Below are 26,748 nucleotides of genomic sequence, written 5' to 3'. Positions count from 1 at the left end.
CATACAGTCTAGCACATTGTAGATGCCAATAAAAGTGATCTTCCTATTTGGGCTTTTGTTACTAGAAAGCGCAGAGCGAAAGTGGAATTTGAAAGTTGCCAGCCTGCATATTTAGATTACGTTTTCATATAATGGAGTTATATTTTAAAATAACCTGGTCTTGACCCTCTTGTCTTCATTTATGTTTTCCTGATCCTGATTATTTAATTCTCATACAGCTGTTTTACTGTAGGTACTTTTATGGATGTTTTTCTCAATTCTTTGAAGAACTAAGTGGACAAAACCTAACTGATGTCAGGAGAGACAGATCCTTATTATGACTCTGCAAATGCCTGTGTGATTTGCAGCATGGAGTCTCTCTGAACCTCAGTTTCCTCATCTGTAGAATGGGGGTAGTAAGAAACCTACCAGCTCTTTCGTGGTGCAGGAATAAGGATCTATGGCTCCAGGTTTTTGCAAAAGGACTTTTGTAAACTATGAAAAACTTCAAAGTAGGAACATTTATTATTTTTGAGACAATGCCCCGTTTTATTCATTTTGGTAATTACACCCCTCCCCAAACTGTGCTTGGGACTCAGGACAGGGACAGGCACGTACTAAGCACTGCGAAAATGGCCACTAAATCTCACCTCCAAGCCCTCAACGGTGCCTGCTTCTTTATTTAGCAGAGAGCTTGATGGCCCAGCATGTGATGCTCCTTAGAGATAAACTGCCTTCACACACCAGACGTGAAACCATTGAATAGAATGGAAGCAAAAAAATGAAGATGGAGTTTACTAACAGTACCCAATGGGCAAGCGAGTCTGTCAAATGCTATTACATGAAGGGTAGACAGCCAAGCCCCGTATCACAGAATTCAACAGCAATTTGTTTTGAAGCATTTTGATTTGTACTAAAATAAACAAGGAGAGGATGAGACTATGAACAAAAGACATAAAGAAGATTTAAGCAGGAATGTAAAAAGAAAGCAGCAGAAGAAAGACCCAGAAAATGATCCCAGGGAGCAAAAGATCTCAGAAAAAAATAACAAGCAGGTACACAAGGTAGTAAGATCAAAATCAGATAACTTAATAAAAGTCAGCATTTCTTTAAACTGAAAACAATGCACACTGCTGACGGGCACTCCTTTTTCAAGAATGCCACAGCGCTCCAGAGCAACAGCCCGTACCTGACAAAGCCCCCTCACCCCTGCATCCCAGAGGTCACTGGTCCTATACAAAATTGGGAGGCTTGATGGAACGGATGTTGCAGAACTTAGCGGTCACTTGGAATCGAAAACGCAGGAAAACAAACCCACACAGTTGGATGCAAAGGTTGAATTAGGCCAGGGCCCACCTGTTCAATAATGAAATAATTGCTCAGGGCAGGTTTTTCTGTAATCTTTTCCAATGTGACATCTATTCTTGTGCTCTGCCTCTAGCAATGCTTCAACATTTGCAAATAATCTCAGGCTCTCCTAAAGACCCGATGGAGAAGTCAGACAGTCACTTCCCTAATGCCACGAAAATGGATTCAATTTTACATACATCAGGGTGATTGCAGAAGCAATTTCTACATCTCCAGTGTAAGCATTACTTATATTTTTTTCCCCTCAAATCACACCCCAGTGATTCCATAGAGCATTTTAAAAGGTACCTGATGCATTCCAGGGCATTCAAAAGAATCCCCAGAGCATGTTTGTGGCTCTAGCCTGAGGACACCAGATGCATAGATAGAATCCTAAAATATTTACTGATTCAAACAAATGCAAAATTTCTTAATAATTGAGTGTAACATCAATTGAATTTTTTCTGTCTTTTTAAAAGCAATATCATTAAAATGAATGTACATACAATATACATATACACATGTCTGGGTATGCGTGTTATGTCTGTGTGCATGTATATGTGTGTAGATAACTGTAAAACACACATATATCAATCTTGGAAAGATTGTGTCTGGACTTTAAAACATCTGATTAGATTTTATTGGATATGCTGCTTCTTCCTCTCTGGCTGGCCAATCTACCCTCAGTCTTGGGCACTTTTATCTTAAGAGTCTAAGTTTTAGCCCATGGGGAAAATGGAGGTGATGTTTCCCCTTGAAATCCAAGAAATTGGTGTTACCCAGGTTTTCATTTGAAATCAGAAAGCTTAAGATCAAATACCTACAATTTTGGGGTCATGATGTTTGTCATGTGTCTTTGACCATATCTCTTTGGCATTCAGAGTCCTCCCAGGACATTTTTACAAAAATGGAAATGGAAAAACAGGTACACAAGAGCCTGGCCTGGACAGGAAAGGTTTTGGGTGAATAGGTACCACTTGGCCAGCAGTGCCATCAGCTAGACTTGCTAATCAACTTCCTTGCCTCAGGACAAAAGCAGGAGAGTCAGTGACAAGTTAACAGGGCCAGAGGCTTGGGGTGGGGCGGTGCTCAGGATGCACCTTTAAGAACAAACCAAGCCCAGTTCCTTGCTACCCTCTTTCCACCTCTCCTTCCCTCTGTCGGCATCCTCTTTTCCTGGACCCAAGGGAATGTATGAGTCCCAGAAATTCACCTGGGTGGAGAACGGATTAAGAACTGACTTTGTGTTTAGGCAGACTGCAAACTTGCTCTGCTCTCTGAGGAAAAGAGAAGTTAAATATTTACTCATGAAATAATCAGTATGTGCTGTTAGGCTTCGTCTTTAAAAGCCACTTCTCAACCTTAAGAAGTATTCAAACTTAGCATCACCAAGAGTGGGCAAAGTGATAGCACGCGTCTATTGAAATGATGCAAAGGGAAGTACGTACACAACGTGACCTGTGCAGCATTTTTGCCAGAATGTTTAACCTGAGTGTGATCATGATGAAAAAAATCAGATGAATCTGGACTGTGGAACATTCTGTGGACAACTGGCCTAGACTTTTAAAAGATGTCAGCATCCTGAAAGGAAAATGAAAGGTGGGAGGACTGTTGTAGACAGAAAGGTGATGGGAGACGTGGTGGCCAAATATAAAGTGAGCACCTTGACTGGATCCTGGATCAAAAGATAGTAACAATAAGAGAGAACATTTTAGGGCCATGGGGGAAATTCAGCTATGGACTCTGGTCTATCAGAGATTGAAACAAGGTTGTATTTCTTGGGTAAAATAATTTCATTGTGGTTATGCTGAAGAGCTCTCCTAGTTCTCAGGAAACACATGCTGAATTCTCTGGAGGGGGAGTGTCATGATGTCTAAAACTTACTGCTAAATGGTTCATAAAATTATATATGTATAATGTATGTATACATATAGTGTGTGTGTGTATATGAGAGAGAGAGAGCAAATACTGCAAAATGCAAACAACTGGTGAATCTAGGTAAAGACTACATGAGTATTCACTTTACTATTTTTTCAGTCTCTATAGGTTTAAAACAAAAATCTCTCTTTCCCAAGGTAGCACGTCAATATTTGAAAATAGCTGCTGCCTCTTTCAAAGTTCAGCCTTCTTAACAGGGTGCCTATAAGAACCCCCTGCGTGGCTTTTACAAAATCCACATCCTGAGTCCCCATTCCACTCCCCTTGCCCCAGGAGATTCTGATTCAGCAGGTAAGGTGTGGGGCTCAGATATGCGGATTTTGAAAACTGCCTCAGGTAGGTGCTGTGGTACACTTGAGGTTAGGAATCGTGGGTCCGAGGTACCCTTGGATCCTGGATCCATCAGGAAGCAGCTGTGTAACTGTGGGAAGGTCAGCCAAACACTGAGCTCTGGATACATCATCTATAAAATGGGAACAGTCATACTAAGCATCTCACAAGGCTGTGGTGCAGATGAAGGTGGTCTGTAAATACTGGTTTCCTTTCTTTCTTCATCCTCTCATAGATCTCCGTCATCCCAAATTGACCTTATCTAAGTGATTTTTACAAAATACGATTTCGTCCCTTTGCCACTGGTACAGTGTAGGGGGAACATTTGTCTCTGCTCATATTCCTTTCGATTTCCTGCTTTCCCCACTTTGGAGCAGAGGCTGGGGAATCTAGCATTTCTACGCAATTCAGAAAAAGAACTGGCTTTCAGAAAGTTAAGAGCAAAAGTCAGCACTCTTGAGTCTGATCCCCAAGATCAGACTAAACTAAACTAGCTTTAGTTTACTAGTCTTGATGTTCTCCTTTGGATGGGGTGAACCCTGAAATTGTAGCCACTACTATTAGCTTGGGATCCTGTATTAACTCTGCATGAGGACACCGCTGCTCTTGACTAAATGCCACTTGGATCACTAGCTGTGTCCTGAAACTGGTCAAGGCTTGGAAGGCACGGCTTCCAGTTCTGGATAAGTTACTCATCAGCCATGGGACTTTGGAGAAGTCTGAGCCTCAGTTTCATAAGCTGAGAAATGGAGACCGTGATAACCTATAACTCATCTACTTTATGTGGTTTATGTGCAGCGTTGTTTTGATAACTGTAAGACACTCAGTTCAGCTTGGCATATTTTCCTCCTTAAGGGCATAACCATGCCTTCCTTCTTCTTTTTTTTTTACTATTGTTAGTTTTAACCTGCCTCTGTGTACACAAGCAGCAGTTAAGATGGCTTGCCCTCATTTCCATCTGCTTTGAGGTTCTGAAATTCTCCTTTTCACCCCAGGATGGGCGGCCCCATGTCTTTGCCAGGGAGCACCTTCATCCTGGACCATCCCAGGGAAGTAGCCAGACTCCATGTCCTATAGCACCTGACATTGTGAGGGGTCAACAGCAGAGGTACCAGGGTCAAGCTGGTACGGATGTCCCCTTCCCCTTAGTTGGCTCAACTTACTGAATCCATTAACGTCCTGTGAGCTAGAGGAGAAGCCTTCGTCGTTGCGGCTGGTGCTGAGCTTGGTGGCGGGTTTGTCGGCCGAGGCCACGGGCCCCATCTCCCTCTGCGCTCCACTCTGTGTCTCCTTCTGCTTCTTGGCCAGCTTCCTTTGGGACATGTGCAAGGGGAACAAAAATCACAGTCAGATGGTGACAGTTGCATCCAAGCACTGGAAGATCAGACTGTTCTTTTTCCCCACCCATCATCCTCAACCCCCAAACCTGGTCCATTTTCCAGAAACAGAGTCAAGGCAGGTCCTCCAAGGTCAAGGTGGAATAAACCTAAGTCTTCCTGAAACTGTTAAAGGCCTCCATTTGCTCAGAAATATGACATTTATCCTGCCTCATCCTCAGCAATGGGTGTGCTCTTTACTTGAGCTTAAAATGGGAAATAATGAGATTTGCACAACGCTTTCCTTACTCTCCCTTGAAAGGGAAGAAGAGGCAGGGGGGCCTTTCTGTTCCCATGGCTCTGAATGAGATTCAGAATGGAGTCTGGCCTTTCTCAGGGATTGAGCTCGTGAAATAGCCCACCCAACAAAGGTAGATTGAAGTAGGGGCTGGTGAGGGCAGTGGGTAAGGGTGGAGGTGAGTTAGTCTTATAGCTCAAAAGGATAAAGGTTAAAGCAGAACTTGATGCACAGTTATTCCCACAGTGACCCTCAGAACCAGATGGGCATTTGGAATGATGATGATGACGACAACGATGGTGATGACGACAAAGTACAGCAGTGATGTTCAAACTCGTGTAAATCAGGATCACTTAGAGAGCTGAAAAAGCACACAGATCCTAGATTCATACAAGTAGGACAGGCACTAGACCTTTGCCTGGCCACCAAGTTCCCCACGTGATTCTGACACCAACCACTGGAGGTTGAAACCATCAGCTTTGGCATCAGGCAGACCTGGGTCCATATCCTACCTCCATAGCCTGTGGCTGCATGATACAGGGCAAGTTCCTCAACCTCAGTAAGTTCTGAACTTAACAGGCCAACCTCATAGGGATTAAATGAGGATTAAGTGAGATAATGTGTTGGGAGCACAGTGCCTGGCACACAGTGAATGTTTAACACGTGGCAGCTGCTGTTCTTGTTTTTGTATCATCACCACTGGTCCAACTGCATTCCACTGCTGGAATGCTCTCTCCAACAGTCCTGCTGTGGAATCCCATCCCCCCTGGATTATATCAAGTGATGGAGACTTTGGCACCTCACTGGGAGGCTGAAGGTTAAAAAGTTCTTTGTATGGATTTGAAATCTTCTTCCTTTAAATGTCAACTACTGGGTCTCAGATTTATTGCCAGAGATATAAAAATATGACTAACCCCACTTGCATATGACAGTTTTTCAAATATTTCTAAATAAACAACCTGGTCCCTCTGAGTTTACCCAACATTTATGTATCTAAATACAGTAATTTTGTTCCTATGATATGCAAGGCTATGGGTTGCACATTAAATATCTGGAGGGTAAATTCTTCCAGGTCTCTTGCTCCATTTTTCACAGGACTTGGCTTCCAATCCAATCTTGGTCACTCCTATTTCAACATGGAAAGGACATGTTTCCATGATGTCCCAGAGAGGTCAAATTCAGCACCACCTAAGAAATATCCAAAGGTGAGCCCATCTGATAATGAAACAGGCAGTTTCAAGAGGTAATGATCCCCCTGTCAGAGGAAGTATTAAATGCAAGGGTAAACCTAGACTTAGAAGTATTTTAGAGGCTTTCATCTAGGATCACTTCTAGTTTGATGGTATTTTTCTTCACATGGAGTTGATCTAGCTGTAGACCGCACAGAAGAATGGCAGATGGCACACTCAAGTGAGGAGAGAAAATGTATAAAAGGACTACTGACAAAGTGAGAAGGGTATAAGGGGAACCCAAGGTATAATACAGTGACAGGAGAGCTGTTTATCACCTGTGGGTCCAGAGCGACAAGCAGAGGAAGCAGCAACCAGAACCCAAAAGGCGTTGTGAAGAGGAGGCCACCTGTAGAGAAGCAGTGAACTTCTCCCAAGGGATCCAGCCAGTCCTGAATGACCCCCACAGGGAGGGACCCAGAGGCACAGATTCCCTGACTACATCTTCACTCCCCCATCTGACCTCCTAGAGCGGCTCACATTAGCTGAACCCAACTGGAAGCCAAAGGCATGGCATCCATTTAGATCTTGCTCTGTAAGCAGACAGCAGAGTAGAGAAGCGTGGAGAGTGAATCTGGATCCAGGAAGAGAAGAGCTTTTGTCTATCTGAAGACAAATGCAGCCTAAAATGGAATTCCTCTTCTTTTTTTGTTTTTGTTTTTGTTTTTGTTTTTAAATTTGCCTGGGGAAAGAAGGGCACTCAGGAACAGAAGTGCATCTTTTGGTTAAAATGCTTTGGCCACAAACATGCTGCTCCACTAGTGAAACTATTCCAGGCAGACAGAAAAACAACAAGAAATGAAGCATTCAGTCACTTGCGCCTTTTCCCACACCATTGGCAGGCAAGCGGCCAGCCGGCAGGGGGAACGCAAATGAAAGAAAAACGAGTAATTCTGCTACTGATGACATTTCAAAGTTTTATTCTTCATTTATTATCAAAAAGGAGTGTGTTTCAAAATGTATATGTGGAGCTTCCCTGGTGGCGCAGTGGTTAAGAATCCGCACGCCAATGCAGGGGACACGGGTTCGCGCCCTGGTCCGGGAGGATCCCACATGCCGCGGAGCAACTAAGCCTGTGCGCCACAACTACTGAGCCTGCGCCCTAGAGCCCGTGCTCCGCAACAAGAGACGCCACCGCAATGAGAAGCCCGCGCACCACAACGAAGAGCAGCCCCCGCTCGCCACAACTAGAGAAAGCCCGCAAACAGCAACAAAGACCCAACACAGCCAAAAATAAATAAAATAAATTTATTTAAAAAAATGTATATGTGACCTTCTTAATCATAAATTTGAAAAGATATACAGCAGACCCTCTGCCTCCACCTGAGTTCTGCTCACACTGCCCCAGCAGGAAATAAAAGGACATCCGATAAGAGAATTAACCTTCAAACTATAAATGAGCATGTACTGGAGGCTTTGATATTTCCTTAGGGCAGAACTCCCAACCAATCTCATTCTATTCAGGGTAAAATAATATGGAAAGAGTTGTCTTAGGCACAAATCACTGGTTTCCAAAGGAATAAAAAAAAAAAAAGGTCTTGCTCCATCTATGAAAAACGGCATTTTACAGAAATGTTTGGGTAGCTCTGAACCCCTGGATAAAAAAATTTTTTTAATGGAGCCTCTCTAAAACATAGATATTTAAAAACTGGACAACTGAGTGGTAAAAATCTCAGGTTTTTACATCCTTAGTTTTTCACCCATGGTTGACACTGTGTTTTCATGGTGACGATGATGTTATGTAAAATTTTAAAATATGTAGACAGGTGCTTCAGCTACAGAATGGAAATGGAAGGGATGTAGAAGGAAATAAAACACAAAACCGTACTTTTGGGATCTTATTCAAAATTTAATCACTAAAAAACCCTCTTAGTAATTTAGGAAAAATCATATTCATTCCTATAGTCATAGAGTTTAGTTGATCCCCCTCCCTCTTTTTCCTGAAAAGAGGGGAACATCCCAAACTTGTGAGTGGGGCAGACAAGACCTATGGCTCCAGGCTTCAACTCAGCCTTATTTTCCACACGTGTCTCCTTTTAGGAAACACCAACTACCTCATCTTCCTGTCCTAACCATTCCTCAGTACTCCTTACTCCTCAGTGTGCCCCCATTCTTCTCCCCGGGCCACCTCCCCTTCATCCTTCAAGGCTCAGTGGCATTCAAATGTCACATCTTCTTTGAGGTTTCCTCTTGCTCCCTAAAGAGATGTGTGGTTTTCTCTTCCGGGTTGACTCTCCCATTGAACACAAATTTACTTAGCACCTACACGTGCCAGTCTCTGCTAGATGTAAGAAGATCATAGCGTCAAACACTGGACATGATCTTGACCTTCATAGAACATAGACACTAGTGGCAAAGACAGGCACTAAACAGGTAAATACATAAATCGATATAAAATCACAAAGGTGATGAAATCCAAGAAGGAAAAATACATACAGCTAGGGGAGAGCAGCAAATAGCTGGTTTGAACCCTGTCAGGAGATCAAGGAGGGCCTCGTTGCCATGTCAGCTAAGCACTTGACTAATCCAATTGCAGTGATTCAACCCTCCTACCCAGGAAGGCAAGAACCTCTTGGGTGAACCTCTTTGGACTTCCTGTACCTACTCCAATTTTTTGCTGAGTGTCTGGCACACAGCCAGTGCTCAATAAATTTGTTGTGCAAATTTATGTTTAAAAGTCTACAATCTGAAGTGTAGCAAAGACTGTCATCCTACTCTGAGTACAAATTATAACCACTTAAAAAAAAGATATATGCAAGGAAAGAGGAAGAAAAAGCTGCAAGAAATTAGTTTGTGACCCGAAATACTTCTAGTTAATGAATTATTTTTGTCTAACAACTTAGCATTTCCTTCCTGGGTTGTTTGAATAATTGATGGAATGTTCACAGAAGTCAGAGACTTTTTTTTCCCTCAGAGCCCACAGAATAGCCATAGCTATAGAATGTTTTTTAAAAAACCTCATATAAGATAGTCACATGATATATGGGATGGTCGCATAACTCATGCTGTCCTCAGATCCCTCAAGACTCAAGCACTCGTGACTTCCCGAACTTGGAACTTTGTCCTGCAGTTGTTCTGAGATTCCTGCCAATTGGGTCACACAATTTCACCAGCAGGGTGTACCAAGAGCTGTTAAAAAGACAGCATTGTACAAGCCTATCTATTCCTCTGCTGGGTCACCTCTAGAGCTGAAGAATGTTTTAAGACACAGCAATCCGAAGTTCCCTGCTTCTGACAGGTTGGGACAATGTGACGTGGCTGGTGGTATTCTTCCTTCTAACAGATCACTCGGAGGTCCCCCCGACTTTTGCTGGTTAGCTGAGCGAGGGTAGGTGGCCAGGGATGTCCCCACGATGGACCATGACTTCTGTGGTTTACCCTGAGCACCACTCTTGATAAGGGAGGGTGGCAGGTGGAATGGCTCCACGGAGAGGACTGTAAGGGCTGTGAAAGGTTCTGGAATCACGCTACGAGAGGAGAAGGAAGAGTGTCTGAAACAGGGATGTTTCTCATGGAGAGGGAATATTCTGGAATGCTGTCTTCACACACGTGACATCTGGCTCTGTGTGGCCCCAGGGGTCAGAATTAGAACCACCACATTGGCTTGACACAAGGAAGAAATTTCTAGCAAAGAAGAACTGCTCGGGTCTCTTCTGGAAGTGCCTAGTGCCGAATTGCCCTTCCCACGTTTTCTTCTTTGGCAACCTTCTTTTCACCTTTTAGGGGCCAACTCAAAGGCCCCCTACTCTTAGAAGTCTTTGTCTCCTCCCTAAAGTTAGTAGTTTATTTCTCTTTGTACATTAATTGGTTGGAAAAATATTTAATGAGCACCTACTTTGTAGATGGTTAGACAGAAGTGGCTGTTAAGACAGCAGGAGACCATGATGTGAAAAGCCAGACATGACCCCTGCTCTGTTTAGGCTTGTGGAAGTAATGAGCCCTCCATTATTGGAGAAGTTCACGGAGAGACTCAGAAACTACCTAGGAAAGAGGTGGTAGGGATTCCAGCATCTGGATCCTGCAAAACCCTTGAATATGTGGGTGGAGAACAGGAGACCAGGACAACTGAGGGAGAGTGTTGGTTCCACAGGGCTCTTCCCTGGATGTGAAGAGCCATGCCCACTTTCCAGGGGAGACACTGACCAGGCGCTCTTTCCTTTCTCTATAGGGTTTTCCCCGACCCATCCTCCATTGGCATCTCTGGACAGACTTTCCTGGGAAAACACAAAGGTTGGAACCCTGGAGCCAGAGAGATATCTCAGTCCATAGGAGGTAGACAAAGAAAACACAGCTGAAACTCTACTCCTATTAAAAGCCGGCATTGTGCTCTTTGAAGCCCGGACAGACGTTTCTATGCTGACATGATTGACTGTCTAATTAAATGTATACATCAGAAACTGGAAGGGAACTGCACCATTCTCTTATTTTGTAAAAGAAACTGAGGCCAGACAGAGGAGGGGCTTAGACAAGTCATGCAGCATATCAGTGGAAGCCACAGGACCCTAACCTCGCTTTCTGCCTGCCAGCTCAGGATACCTGTTCCAACGTTCCTCTACCTCTCCTTTCGGGATAAAACCAGAAGTGCAAGTTCAGTCCATGGTAACAATTCTAGCCCCTTATGAATGCAGCAAAACCTCATTAATCCAAACTCCACTGACTCAGAATAACTGTAATGGAGGCAGAGGCTGGGCTACCGCACAGCAGAGTTGACAGTAAACGAGGATACGGAAAAGTGCAGGATTAAAAGGAGAACACGCCACTTTCTCTTCTTTCAGGAGGCAGGATGGCACAGCAGTTAACATCAACTTTGGTGCCAGACAGCCTGGCATCAAAACCTGGCTCCATCTCAGACTAGCTGTGTGAGTTCTTGCAAGTTACGCATGGCTTTGCATGTCAGTTTCCTCCTGTCTATAGAGCTGCAGGTAGCAGCAATGCTCCCAGGCAAGGGAAAGTGTTTGCGAAGATTAAATGGTGTGTAGTTACCAAAGTATTTTCCCCAGTGCATGGTACACAGTAAGCACTCAATAAATGCTCTCTGGTTATCTTTTAAATATAGGAAACAGCCATGTTGATTTAAATGGCCTCATTATTTATTAAATATGAATCCTCTAAAATAGATACCCTGAAGAATGGCTTTTCTCTAAAAACATTCTTTGATGTATTCTACAGCCGTGCTTCTCAACCTTGGCTGCACAAATCATTTGGGGAGCTTTAAAAATTACTGATGAGATTCTAATTTAATTGGTCTAGGGTGCAGCCTGGGCATTTGGGTTTTTAGAAGCTCTCCAGGTGGTCATCATGTGCCACCGAGCTTGAGCACCACCGATGTAGAACACTGATTCTCCAAGTAGTCTCTGGACCAGCAGTATCGGCTTCACCTGGGAACATACTAGAAATGCAGTTTCTCCAGCCCCACCCCTGAGCCATGAATCAGAAACTCCAAATGCGTAATAAGCACTCTAGGCAATCCTCATGCATGCTGAAGTGTGATATCCCCATTGTTGAGAACCCACTCTTCAGCTGATCTGAATTAGTGAAGAGTCCCTATCACGGTGGAGGACCAGGACCAGGAGGCAGGACACCTGGGTGCCAGCCCCAGGTCTCCAAATACCTCACCGAGTTACCAAGGACCGTTTCCACTTTCTGGTATTGACTTCAATATAGGGGGGAGCTGGCATCTGACAACCACAGCAAGAACTGATGCTTCTTAAATGACTGTTACCAGTTGAACTGTGTTCCCCTAAAAGATATACTGAAGTCCTAACCTCTGGTACCTGTGAATGTGACCTTATTTGGAAATAGGGTCTTTTTTTTTTTTTTAAATAATCTCAAAAATTTTATTGCCTCTTTACAGAATTAGATATTTTACTTTAGAAATATTTTACTAATATGACAGGAAAAAAGTCATTACCATTCGTTTTGTTCACTCATATCCATTCTCAGCAACCTCAAGTTAAAAAGGAGATACAACTTTAGAAAAATATGAAAAATTATGAAGTGTTTCCTTAATAAGATAGCGGTTTCTAAAACTTCTCCCAAAATCCTACTAAAATATTTATAATACAGAGAAAAAAGGGAAAACCCACAATTGTTCTCAAGTTTTCTAGACGCAAAATTGGTGGCCAATGCAGGCTTGGAAAGAGGGTCTTTACAGATGTAATCCAGTTAAGGTGGCCCTAATCCAGTATGACTGGTGTTCTTACAAGGAGAGGGGAATTTGGACAGAGACGCACGGGGAGAGGGCTGTGTAAGGACAGAGGCGGAGAATGGAGCGAGGCAGCTGCAAGCCAAGGAATGCTGAGGATTTTACAGCCATCACCAGCAACTACGAAGAGGCAAGAAGGATTCTACTCAGAGCCTCAAAGGGAGCCTGACCCCCACTGACACCTTGATTTCAGACTTCCAGCCTCCAGAACTGTGAGAGAATACATTTAGTTGTTTTAAACCATCACCTTGTTGTGGCAGTTCTACGAAATGAATACAATGACCATGAAACAATAAATCTTAAATTTACTGTATTTATTTAATAAACACGCATATAGCACTTAATCCTTCGCAGGCACTATTTAAGGCTATCACAAACACAATGTATTAACTTCTTGAATTCTCTTAATAACTCTAGGAGATTGATAGTATTACTAACCCGATTTTGTAGATGAAAGAATGAGGCAGAGTTGAAGTAACTCACCGAAAGCCACACATGCTTTAAGAGATAGAGCTGGGGGCTTCCCTGCTGGCACAGTGGTTAAGAATCCGCCTGCCAATGCAGGGGACACGGGTTCAAGCCCTGGTCCGGGAAGATCCCACATGCCGCGGAGCAACTAAGCCTGTGAGCCACAACTACTGAGCCTGCATGCCACAACTACTGTAGCCCGCACGCCTAGAGCCCGTGCTCCACAACAAGAGAAGCCACCGCAATGAGAAGCCCGCGCACTGCAACGAAGAGTAGCCCCCCGCTCGCTGCAACTAGAGAAAGCCCGCGGGCAGCAATGAAGACCCAGCGCAGCCAAAAATAAATAAATAAATAAATAAATAAAAAGAGATAGAGCTGGGATTCAAACTCAGGCAGTCAGGCCTCTGAATGCTCTTTAAGATTCCTTGTTATGTCACGCTAAGCCAAGGACCCACACATGTATACCCTTGTCCCAAAGCTTTCTCAGCTGGCTCCCTGCCTCTCCAGGCAAACACACATTGACACATATAAGCACATACATGTGGCCAGAAAGCTGACATTCGCATCCACTCACATCCTTTCGGCATTACACATCCTGTCTGCTCATTACCTCTGTTGGGTACCAATCCTGGAAGATAACTGGTGGGTCCTTCCTCTCCTACCCCCATCACCCTACCTTGGGGCTTCTCCATGCTTCCACCAGAATGGCAAAGTTACAGAAGCAACAGTAGCACATCTTATCACAATTCAAAAGGTCAAGGGACCTTGGCCACCGCCTCTGACACCTCCATCCCTCTGCTGTCTTGCTCTCCATGTCTGTGCCTCTACCTGCCTCTGCTTCTCTCCTCGGCCTGTGGTTGCCTCTCTGTCTTCCTTGCCTGGATGGGCTCTCTTTCCACTAAGGACAGAGTCAGACCCAGTCTGACCATCCTCTGGAGCAGGGCAGGGGAATCTGCATAGCAGAGGACCTAAGGCAGATGCAAGGCCCTCCTGCTGCTGGGTACACGGCCACACTACCCCTTAGATCCTCAAACAGAGCCTAGTGCGAACAGCATCGGCTCTGGAACAAGACTGCCTGAGTCCAAATCCTGGCTCCACCGTTTACTGGCTATGTAGCCTTGGACAATTACTTAGCCTCTTTGTAACTCAGTTTCCTCATCTGTTAAATAGGGATAATTATTGTGAATTCTCACAACAACCATTTGCAGTAGATGCTGACTTATAAATATTATAGTACTTACAATAGGATCTGTCACCTACCAAACAAGCTCCATGTAAGTGTTTGTTAAATATTAGGCAATGGGAAGGAAATAAATGCTTCAAAGGAACATGAGGACAGAATCTATGGCACAGTCAGTGGGAACTTCCCTGAATGCTTTCAGACCACTGGGCTCTGAACCCCTGGGCTAGGCGAAATGCCCTCTGTTCTTGGTGTTGTGGAAATATCACGGACCTTGGCCCCAGGCTAACCTGGTTCTAACCAGCTGTGTGATCATGACTGTGTCTCCGTCTCTACGAGACTCATGTGTAGAAGGTATTTGATAAGCCCTATTTCACAGAGTTACTAGGATGATTAGAAATAATATGTGTTAATTCCCTAGCATGGTCTTTGGCCTATAACAGACACTCAGCAAATGCTATCTCTTTTTCTCCCCCTTCTTCATACTGGCCATCTGCATTCCTTCTTCCTTGTTTTATTTTAATTTTAACTTGGTGTTTGATCTGCTCCCTGAGATGAGCATGCCAGGGAACCAAGGTAACTACTGAATACTTTTTCTTCCTTTGCCCCTTTTGACCCATCCATACCTTGTGCTTATTCGACCATAAACCAAGCCAGATACTCGGACAGATACTTTTCTCCCAGTCACTCTCTGACCCTCAGTTTCAGGCCATTACAAGTTACAGAATCTTGGATTCTCTGGGCTGGAAAGTCATTCTCCCACCCCAGCTGGGAGACCCCTTGCAACACCCCCAGCAAGTGGATGTCCCCCTCTCCACCCCCGTGACTGTCCAACTCCAGAGACAAGGACTCATCACCTCTTCAGGCAGCCCCTTCTAGGTCCCTATATGAGGATTAGTCTCTGAGCTGAGGCTGAGCTGGACTCTGCCTCTTGTTTCTTATGCCCTCTTGGACACCCGTCGATGGTCTGCCTGCTTTTCACATCTAGCCTGTGCATTGGTGAACTGATGGCTCTCACCTTCCAAAGTTTATCCCAAGCAACCTCTTCCAAGCAGTCTCTCCTGATCACCGAGGCTCTGTGTTCCTTCCCCAGCTCAGCCAACCTCCCTCTGCATTTCACAGCCCTGTACCCGCACCTCTTCTCAGATCTCAGCCCAGGGCTCCCAGGGGTGCTCTCTCTTTTACCCCCAGCCCACCCCAGACCTTTACTCCCCAACCGGAAATCACTCCTGCTTGCCAGATGGTCAGTCTCCATGGTTATCTCCCCTGCTAGACTGTAACCGCAGGGCAAGGTCCATGCTGGCCTTGTTCACCTTGTGCAGATAGAGCCTTGCACAGATAGGGCCTTGCGCAGTTTTGGGCACAAGCAGGTACTCAGTACACACTTGTTGAATTAATGTATTAATGGATAATCACAAATCCTTCAAGTTCCATCTCAAACACCACTTCTTCCAGGAGGCATTTTCTGACCTCTCCCTTACAGGACATGCCTTACTTCTGTTTTATATCCTAGTCATTTGCCTGCCCACTCTCACCGCCCCTCATCATAACAATTTGCGTAATGCATATTAGTTCATATATGTATTTCCTCTAGCATCTAGTTCAGCACTTGGCACCATGTTGTAAAAGCTTTAAAACTGTTTACTTATGAAATGCATGAATGGATGGATGGCACTTTTAATTCATTTATCATTGCTCCATTCCATATTTGAGCACCCTCACGACTTAGGCTTGACACTTTTAATCTACTTCTGCACAAAGTGTTGGACTTGAACGGGTCCTGCTTGCTATTCTACAAGTTGGCCTTTTGCTACAGATGGTGCATGGCAGTGATTCTCAAACCTGAGGGTACATCCGAAGCACCTAGGAAGCATGTTAAAACAGGGATTGTTGGGCTCTACTCTCAGAGTTTCTGATTTGGTGAGTACGAGGTTAAGGCCTGAAAATTTGCATTTCCAACTCCCTAGGAGATGCTGGGACTATCCTTGGAGAACTACTGGTCTGTGGGATGTCATCTCCTGCTCCATTGGGGAACACGTGCTATTTATCTGCTGTCTTTTCACCATTGGTCACCTGAAACCTTATTCCCATCACCCACCCCATCCCATTTCTCCTAAAACTGCCAGTAAGCATAATATACACTTTAATCGAGGATTCCCATTTTCCTGGGACTTTATCCTAATAAAATAATAGTAAAAAAGGAGAATATATACATTATGTAGATAATACTGGAAAACCCAGCTTCGTATATGCCAGGCGTTCTCAATGGTGGCACTACTGACATTTTAGGCAGGATAACTCTTTGCTGTGCAGGCTGTGCACTGCAGGATATTCAGCTGCATCCTTGGCCTCCATCTAACAGGTTCCAGTGGCTCCTCCCACTCCCAGCTGTGACAATCAAAAATGTCTTCAGACATTGCCCAATGTCCCAGGGGCGGGGGGTGGGCAGAACTGCCCTCCGCCTGATTGAGAACCACTGGTATATACATATGAACTTAATAGTTTACCAGTTAGTAAAGACTACCATGTGTTAGGTACCTTCAAAGATTACCTTCTGTAATCCTCACAGCAACACTATGAAGTGGTGATTATTTCTTTTCTTTTATATATGAGGAATCCGAGGCCCAGAGGGTTAATCCTAAACTCCTAAAACAGGTAAAGGGACTAGGTGGGATTTGAGGCCGCCATTCCTCAGCCTGCAGAGCCCTGCTCGCTCCCACAGCCTGCTCTGTTTCTTCTCTTGGACAGCAAACGATCGGTTACAGCCTCATGACTGTCTAACTATGGGGGGGCCTGTTCAGTAAATTATGGTGTGTCCCCTGGATGGAATATTATACAGCTATTAAAATGATGGAGTGCCATTAAAAATGATTACTATGTAACAACATAGAAAAGTGCTAACTGGATCACATTAAGTTAAAAAAATAAAAACCTGGAAAATAAAACTGTGTCTACATTGTGATTATCACTAGGAGAAAGTATATCTAAGCTGATGTGTTAGATTGAAGGTATTAAGGATAATTTTCCTTTCTTCTTTGATATCCATTATTGTTATCGGAATGTCTTTACGATCATTATTTTTAAGTAGCAGCAGGGTAATGAAATTCAAGATGTTAGCTTTGTCATAGTTCCATCTTCCACCTGAATTAGTGGAATTCAGGCTACTCTAAATCCTGGAGTAAGGCAAGGGTTTGGCACACTCTTACTCTCCCAACCCCCCATAGCACTGTTGCATGTATGTTTCTGAACTAGAACATCTCTCCTTGAACTGGACAGTTTCCTCTGAGCTCAGCCAGCTGGAAACATAGAAGAAAATGGCTCTGAAGGCAGAGGCGTGGATCACTCAGGGAGCCAGGGCTGTTAGGAACACACAGTTTTCGAATAGCAGATGTGTCCGTCCATCAGAGGGTACTGAGCAGTGCACTGGTCTCATGCATTATGCATCGAGAGTGGCCTGGAACCCTGGCCTGGCCGTGGGGGAGAAGTCTTGCAGAAGGAACATCTGATGAATTGATTGGAATGTCAAAATGTCATTAAGGATAAATGAATGGATGTGTTGCTCTGGCTGTAAGAGGCAGTGCCAGCAAGACGACAGACAGCCAGCTGGCTGCCCAAGACAGACGGCGTTTGCGATGGAGATTCATGGTCTTGATGCAATGTGAGGTGCTTTGCAGGGAGAAGAATAGACAGAAATGCTCCAGCACTTAAGCACTGTAAAATCACAAGCATGAGATAAATTAATTAGTGAACACTAGGAAGGTGCCTGGTCTGTCTGTACTCCTGGGGAAAGCCAGTATGGATGGCACTGGGCTGGAGGTGATGGGTCTCAACACCAGCCTCCTAAAGAAAGCAGCTGAGTTTAGTGTGCAGTCATAAACTGCAGCTGATGGAAAGGTATGTCTGGTCTGCATTTGTTTTTTTCACGGGTACTGTTTCTGTTTTCTGCTCCAAGCTCTTTGTGTCTGTGGGTCAAGTGTCTTAGGTGACTCTGGGGAGACCCAGAATGGCTACCACTTGCTTCTAATGCCACCATGGGCGAAGGTGGGGGTGATGATGGTATCATAATTCCTCAACACAGGGGAAAATTCTCGGGAAGCCTGACTTCCCCTGTGGCATCTTATACAGGGGGTGGTCCATCCTCCGGTGATGGGAGGCTCACTATGTCACATTCAACCTGTTCTACTGTTGGACAGGCATTGTTAGAAAGTTCTTCTTCATGCTTCTCCAGCATCTTCCTTCTTGTAAACTTAACAACTAAAACAACGAGAATAGCTAATGCTCCCTGAGCATTTGCTAGGCACCAGGCACTGTGGGCTACCGCCTTATCTTGTAGCATCCTCATATTGCAGTGTAGGAAACAGAAGACCAGAGAAGGGGAGAAACACGCTCAGGACTACATACTTAGTATATGGCAGAGCCAGACCCAAACCCAGGTGTGCTTAAAACTAAGTCTTAACATCTTAACTATCACACAGATGTAAGTCTCATAACCTCCTCTGAACAGAGTCTGGCTTTTAGAGCAATACAGAACATGACAAGGCAAGAACTAATACTTTGAACATGTGTTGGGTACTTTGCTAAGTACCCGGCCTGGGTTAGCCTACTCCATCTTTCATGCAACAGCCTTGTGTTTGTGAAGTAAGTTACTATTTCTCCACCCGAGACCTCTCTTTTCTTGTCTTTTTTGGTTTGTTTCTATGTACATTTATTTTTTATATACAAAAGTCAGTCTCATTACTATATATTGACAACAAGCAATTCGAATATGAAATAAAAAGAACAGTACCATTTACAATAGCACACACACAGAAGAAACATTCAGCTATAAATCCACCAAAATATGCACGGGACCTGCATGCCAAAAACTACAGGACGGTGATGAAAGAAACCAAAGTAGACCCACACCAATGAAGAGACATACCATGTTCCTGGGCCAGATGGCTCAATATTGTTAAGATGACAGATCTCACCAAACTGATCTACAGATTCAATGCAAGCCCAATCAAAAAAAACCCAGTAGGATTTCTTGCAGACATCCACAAGCTGATTCTAAAATACTATTGGACATTTATTCTTAAAGAAAGAAGGGGGAAAAAGCCTTCAAACCTTCACTGTTCAGAAAATGACACCTGACACCTGTTGTCATATTAAATATCATAATCGTTGGGTACATTTCTAAATAAAATTATTTCTCTATGTCTGGCATAGCTGAATTTGAATAAAATCCTCTCCATGGCACAACCCTATTTATAAGACATTTTAAACAAAAACATGTTAAGAGACAAAAGGTTGCTCTGTAAAATTAAAAGTGAGACTCAAGAGGCCTATTTATAAAAAGAGTCACAGAAACAGCCCTAACCCCATCCTCTCTTTAATCTCGGTCCTTTTTTCTCCAGTGCAGGATATAAAAGTCATACGATTGTAAAAAGATGCATGATCCTGTTCCTGTTTGACTCTTGTCCCTTTTATACAGTGAGTGTATTAAATGGAATGAAGTGCTTGGTACAGGTTTCCACCCCCCGCCCCTCGCATTACAATTTGGAGCAATGGTTATACACTTTCAGGTAGGGACTGACTCTGGACCTTATTCATCTTTTATCTCACCAGGTCTGAGAGGGTATAATTCTTATCAGTTTTGCTGCCTTATAAAGTAACCTCCTTCCGAATTCTCGTCACACCCACCTCCCAACCCATGATAAGAACACAGCACCCGTAATTGGCAACTCTCTGTTCCATGGATTTCTTTCTTTAGGTAGCCTGTGCCTTGGTCAATTTGGTGAGCCTTCATGTCCTTACACTTAAAATGACATTTCCTCACTGGAGTGACTCAAAAATTTCATGAGATATCTACATGAAAGTACTTTGTAAACTGCAGAAACATGAGTGGACATAATAATAGAAAACAAAATGCAATAATAGTAATAACTACAATGTACCGAGCATCTACAAGGTACCAGACACAGAACCAGATGTTGTACATGCATTGTATTATCTTATGTGATCCTGGTAAATCCCCACAGCAACCCTCCAAATTTGGTATTATTGTCCCGCTTTTATAAGATGCGGAAACAGAGGCTCAGAGAAGTGAGGTTAGAAAGTAGCAGGGTCCAGGATTCAAATCCAAGTGCAGTCCACGCTCTTTCACTACAGCGCTGCTCCTAGGTTTTAAGTATTATTTTCCTCACCATTCAGAGCTAATGCAAAGTGCTGTTTAAAACCCTTAAGGAGTGGGAGATGAGATTACAGAAGTATGATTTCTTGAGCAAATTGCCCCCAACCTAGATGGCCGGAAGACACCTGCACGGCAATATAGTGGATGTATACACTTTGAATCAGCCATGGATCTCCTGGAAAAACCTTAGATCCCACATTTTCACGGTAGTTTTGCTGTGTAAAGCAAAGATAAGACAAAAGAATGTATGAAATCCCACATCAACCATATCTGAGGTTAGATTTTTCACCAGAAGTTCTCTCTCTCATCAGTAGATGCCCAGATAATAAATGACACAGGGAAGCAAGAAAAAAGTAAAATAAAGTATAGGCAGTCTTAGCTTTTCTCCGTTTCTAGAAAAGTGCACTGTCATTAAGCTGTTTTCCAAAACAAAACAAGCCTTCTTTAATCCTGAGGCTTCAACTTGGTTTATAACCTTAATAAAACCATATTTTCACTCTTTACAAAAATTAAATCCTCCCATCTACTCAGTGCTCTGTGGTGACCTAAATGAGAAGGAAATCCAAAAAAGAAGGGGTATATGTATACATATAGCTGATTCACTTTGCTGTACAGTATAAACTAACACAATATTGTAAAGCAACTATACTCCAATAAAAATTTAAAAAAAAATTAAACCCTCCCAGTAAAAACAGGGTATTGGCCACACTAATCTTTCAATTTTTCCCCTTAAAAAACATGGGTGGCTGTAATATGCCCAATAATTCCCACTTAGAATGTTCTGCACAGTGGTTCAGAGGCATTGAACGGAAAAATTGCTCCAGAAATGAACTTATTTACAAAACAGAAATAGACTCACAGACATCAAAAACAAGCTTGTAGATACCAAAGGGGAGGGGACGGGATAAATTAGGAGTTTGGGATTAAAATATACACACTACTATATATGAAATAGGTAACCAACTAGGACCTACTGTATAGCACACGGAACTCTACTCAATATCTTGTAATAAGCTACGATGGAAGAGAATGTAAAAAAAGAATATATATATTTATATATATGTATAACTGAATCACTCTTCTGTACACCTGAAACTAACACAATATTGTAAATCAACTATATTTCAATAAAAATTTAAACAAACAAAAAAATTACCCCAGAAAGAAGCTCACCCAATGTTCCTTAATTCTGATAAAAAGATTTCATAAGAAGTATTGAGCTTCTTGAGGTTTCATTAATGAAGAGAATGCTAATGAACAAATATTTCTCAGGAGATTGATTGTGGCTGAGGGGTCTTTACTCCACCATACGCCAGTATGAGGAGTAATTGTTATGAGAAATTAAATGCTATTTTTAAGTGTGCCTGGGGCATTTTCGCCATTTATTAAATGGCTTCTACGTACTTAGGAACAGCACAAGGACTGTCTACCTCAATATCTATAGGGAGGAAGTGGTGCCATCAAATAGCGTGTTATCTTCTACAGACTCGGTCCTGCACACTCAGGTTCCAACATTTTAATCAGACGTGTGTCTATTTGATGATCCCGTGGGGTCAAACTCTCATCTGAGGTTCTGGGTTAGGTGGCCAGACCAAGCCCTCATGCTAATCTTCCAAACGCCTATCTTCCAGGACCCCGGATTCTCAAACTCTCCCATATGAGTGGTTCTCAACAATAGTTTCATATTAGAATAATCTGGGGAACTTTTAAAATGTCTAGGTACCACTTGAGACCAGTGAAATCAGTTCTCTAATATTTTTTTTTAAATTAATTAATTAATTAATTTATGGCTGTGTTGGGTCTTCGTTTCTGTGTGAGGGCTTTCTCCAGTTGCGGCGAGCGGGGGCCACTCTTCATCGCGGTGTGCGGGCCTCTTCACTATTGCAGCCTCTCTTGTTGCGGAGCACAGGCTCCAGACGCGCAGGCTCAGTAGTTGTGGCTCACGGGCCTAGTTGCTCCGTGGCATGTGGGATCTTCCCAGACCAGGGCTCGAACCCGTGTCCCCTGCATTGGCAGGCAGATTCTTAACCACTGCGCCACCAGGGAAGCCCCCATGCCTCTTTTAAGGCAGGTTTTGGCAGCCACATCATAAAGGACAAGCCTGTCCCACAGCCCCTATATTTAGAAATATTGTGACAGCCCTTCTAGTTTCAACTCCAGCCTTTTCTCTTCTCACTGGCCTATAAAATCTTCTTGTGTTAAAATGACATTGTCTACCCGTGTGGGTTTTTTGCCAGAATCATGAGCTGACTGTGATCCCTCACTGAAATCAGCAGGGATGGAAACCAGGAGGAGGGGTGTCCTATCCAATTGCTCAGAGGAGAATTTCTGTAAGTTTAAGAACCACCATCTACAATTACCCTACTTCATTCTATTTGGCAAATTCTTCTTTCATTAACTTACGTTTGGAAGTTAGAAAACTCTATCTTCCCCCATCCCCGACACACCCAACCACTGCTACGTTCTAGCTTAGTTCTACCATTTGATAGATGACAATCTAATGAAATGCAAGTGAAATGAAAACAAAATGGCATGTACATTATATTTTTTAATTTCTTAAGATAATTCCATGAATTGAGCACTATCATTCCCATTTTACAGATGGGAAACTGAGACCTGGAGTGCTTAGGACTCATAGCTGCTAAGCAGTGGAACTGGGATTCAAACCTTCCCCTTTCTACTCCAGTCCTTTCTTCCTCCTTTTTTTTTTTTTTTTTTACTTTCCAAGTTTTTCCTAGCATGTCACCTACCTAGCTATAAAATGTGTGTGTGTGTGTGTGTGTGTGTGTGTGTGTGTATTTCAAGATAATGAGGCCAAGGAGAAAAGTAGGTGAATGTGTTATTTCTTCAGTGAAACATCTTGCCTCTGCCCTATACTAGGCATCCTTTTTGGCCCTTTAGCCCATGGTATCTTTCCTCCAAGCTGAATCAGTGACTTCCTTTTCTTTGTCATGTCTTCACTGCTCCTCTTTCATGTATTTACAACATTATTTTATAACTGTTTGTTAACATGTCCAAGTCACCTTTTAAGCTCCTTGAGAGAAAGGTATTTCTTTTTAAACACTTAACATCTAGCTCAGTGCTCAGCACAAAGGAATTGCTCAATAGATGCTCGTGAATGAAAGAGTATGTCATTTAAACATCACGGCTGTTCTGAAATGCAGGCGTTATTACCCCCATTTTACAGATGAGAAACTGAGGTTGAGATGGAGTTAAGTGACTTAACTGAAACTGTGGAGCCAGAATGCCCAGGGCTCTTTCCTACACGGCACGCCTTTAAACCTGTCTGCTATCTTGCTAAGTACCTCCAAGCCCAACCAGACAACTAGGTAATAAGTGGGAAAGCACTTTGGAAGAGATAAAGCTGTATATACAAACAAGATGTAATCGTTATCACCATCATCAACATTGCAAAGCTATAACTAAAGCACTTCCTTCCATTAAAAGCACTCTGCCAAAACACTTAGAAAGGCATTTTCCACTTTGTGCATCTCAGCATTCCATCTTCGCTACAGCCCTAGCTGCAAGAGTCATTCTCAGTTTGGGGACGTTTGCTGAAGGCAAGTGCTTTCAGAACTAAATCCGTTCCTGCCCTGGTGACACATTTTTAAGGGGGCACTGTGGCTGGGCACTTGTGACCCTAGTTCTCTCCTCTGGCTGGTTCAGCAACAGGATCTTACTACACTCTTCTGGGATACACCGTGAGCTCCCCCAGGCAGGAGCTGTGTATTTAGATGCTCACAGCCCTCCTGCCCAGCAAAGGCACGGGTGAGGAGCAAATGCCTATGAATGAATGATTGCCTAAGGAAGGACTTTTTAGAGTTTACTTATCATCAGTGGTTAACAAAGTGGTGACCCAATTAGTTTGTATACAAGGTGTCCGTAGGCAATGAAGTATGCATGTTCAAGGGCGGGCGGGGGGCATACACATACTCAGATTAACTTGTCTCCAGTGACCAAATTGAATGGGGGTGTCACAGGTTGGGTTCCTGGAAATTCGACTCTGAGACAGAGATTGACATGTAGGGGATATGTTAGGAGGAGCTTCTGGAGACAACATCTGTGGAAGGGAAGGGGAGAGAAGGGCAGGAAAGGGAAGGGAGGGGAGGTTAGGGGAGAGAAAGGAAGAGGAGGGGAGGGGAGAGTAGGGGAAGAGAGGGGAGGGGAAAGGGAGAGAAAGGGAGGGAAAGGAGGAAAAGTGGGCAGAAGGGGAAGCTGAATGGAGATGTAGCTGCAGTGATGGTTTAAGCCAGCCCCATGGGAAGCTCTGACACTGGACTGATTTTTACACCCCTGTAAAAGTCAGCTATTGACCAGCTATTGGATGACCTTGGGTGAGGCAGCTCTGAAGATCAAGAAGTCCCAAAGGAGGCTGTTATCCAAGAGTTGTCTGCCAGCAGTAGTTCTAGCAACTGGGGTGGGGGTGGGGTAAGTCCATTCTTGAAGGGAAATCTGAGTAGCACATCACAACACTGTCCACAGAAACTTCTCTTTCCAACCCTATTTCACTAGGTCATGCCTCTCTGTCAGCAGAGAATTCCCCCACTCTTTTAACTTCTTTATAAAGCTCAGATGTATTTACAGAATAGAAGCATTTAGAATCACACACCTTTCAGGACTTCCCTGGTGGTGCAGTGGTTGAGAATCCGCCTGCCAATGCAGGGGACACAGGTTCCATCCCTGGTCCGGGAAGATCCCACATGCCGCAGAGCAACTAAGCCTGTGTGCCACAACTACTGAGCCTGCGCTCTAGAACCCGCGCGCCGCAACTACTGAGCTCACACGCCACAACTACTGAAGCCCACGTGCCTAGAGCCCATGCTCTGCAACAAGAGAAGCCACTGCAATGAGAACCCGCACACTGCAACAAAGAGTAGTCCCACTTGCTGCAACTAGAGAAAGCCCGTGCACGGCAACAAAGACCCAACGCAGCCAAAAAAAAAAAACGGTTCTGAAGAAACTAGGGGCAGGACAGGAATAAAGACACAGACGTAGAGAATGGACTTGAGGACACGGGGAGGGGGAAGGGGAAGCTGGGACGAAGTGAGAGAGTGACATGGACATATATACACTACCAAATGTAAAACAGATAGCTAGTGGGAAGCAGCCGCACAGCACAGGGAGATCAGCTTGGTGCTTTGGGACCACCTAGAGGGGTGGGATAGGGAGGGTGGGAGAGAGATGCAAGAGGGAGGGGATATGGGGATATATGTATACGTATAGCTGATTCACTTTGTTATACAGCAGAAACTAACACACCACTGTAAAGCAATTACACTCCAATAAAGATGTTAAAAAAATAAAAAATAAAAAAAAATAAAGATACTAGTGTGGCCACTATGGAAAACAGTATGGAGGTTCCTCAAAAAACTAAAAATAGAATTACCATATGATCCAGCAATCCCACTCCTGGGCACATACCTAGACAAACTATAATTCGAAAAGATACATGCACCCCTATGTTCACAGCAGCACTATTCACAATAGCCAAGACATGGAAACAACCTAAATGTCCATCTACAGATGAATGAATAAAGAAGATATGGTACATATATACAATAGAATATTACTCAGCCATCAAAAAGAATGAAATAATGCCATTTGCAGCAACATGGATGGACCTAGAGATTATCATACTAAGTGAACTAAGTCAGACAGAGAAAGACAAATACCGTATGATATCGCTTATATGTGGAATCTAAAATATGATACAAATCAACATATCTACAAAACAAAAACAGACTCACAGACATAGAGAACAGCCTGGTGGTTGCCAAGGGGGAGAGGGGCTGGGGAGCGATAGACTGGGAGTTTGGGACTCACAGAGGCAAACTATTAATATAGGATGGATAAACAACAAGGTCCTACTGTATAGCACAGGGAACTATATTCAGTATCCTGTGACAAACTATAATGGAAAAGAATATGAAAAAGAATATATATATGTACAACTGAGACATTTGCTATACAGAAGAAATCAACACAACATTGTAAATCAACTATACTTCAATAAAATTAAAAACAAATAAAGATACTAGAATTTTCCAGGCATGGAAGGTGGGTAGGCATTCCAGGAAAAGGGCACTGCAGGTACAGAGGTGGGACACTGAGAAAGGGACAGTTACATCAGGCTGATGTGAGGATCAGGAGAGGAGTTGTTCTCAAAGTCAGCAACCAAAATATTAAACTGAGTTGTGTGTAAAATGCAGATTCCCAGGCCACACTTCCAAAGGAACTGAGCCGATCTGGGGGTGGGGCCCAGGAATCAGAATTCTCACAAGGTCTT

The 26,748-nt window shown here is 43.6% G+C and overlaps 1 protein-coding gene across 11 annotated transcripts in view; it reads right to left on the bottom strand.

Moving 5' to 3' along the window:
- The window catches only part of PTPRT (protein tyrosine phosphatase receptor type T), a 1,089,879-nt gene that overhangs the window by 116,600 nt on the left and 946,531 nt on the right, over positions 1-26,748 (bottom strand). For all 11 annotated transcript variants that reach the window (XM_036826097.1, XM_036826100.1, XM_036826103.1 and 8 more), the window contains one exon: positions 4,758-4,906. In XM_036826097.1, coding sequence (XP_036681992.1) covers positions 4,758-4,906 — 149 coding nt within the window. The remainder of the gene's footprint in view (positions 1-4,757; positions 4,907-26,748) is intronic.

This window comes from Balaenoptera musculus, chromosome 15 (assembly GCF_009873245.2).
Source record: "Balaenoptera musculus isolate JJ_BM4_2016_0621 chromosome 15, mBalMus1.pri.v3, whole genome shotgun sequence".
Taxonomy (NCBI): domain Eukaryota; kingdom Metazoa; phylum Chordata; class Mammalia; order Artiodactyla; family Balaenopteridae; genus Balaenoptera; species Balaenoptera musculus.
This window is presented reverse-complemented; position numbering and strand designations above follow the sequence as displayed.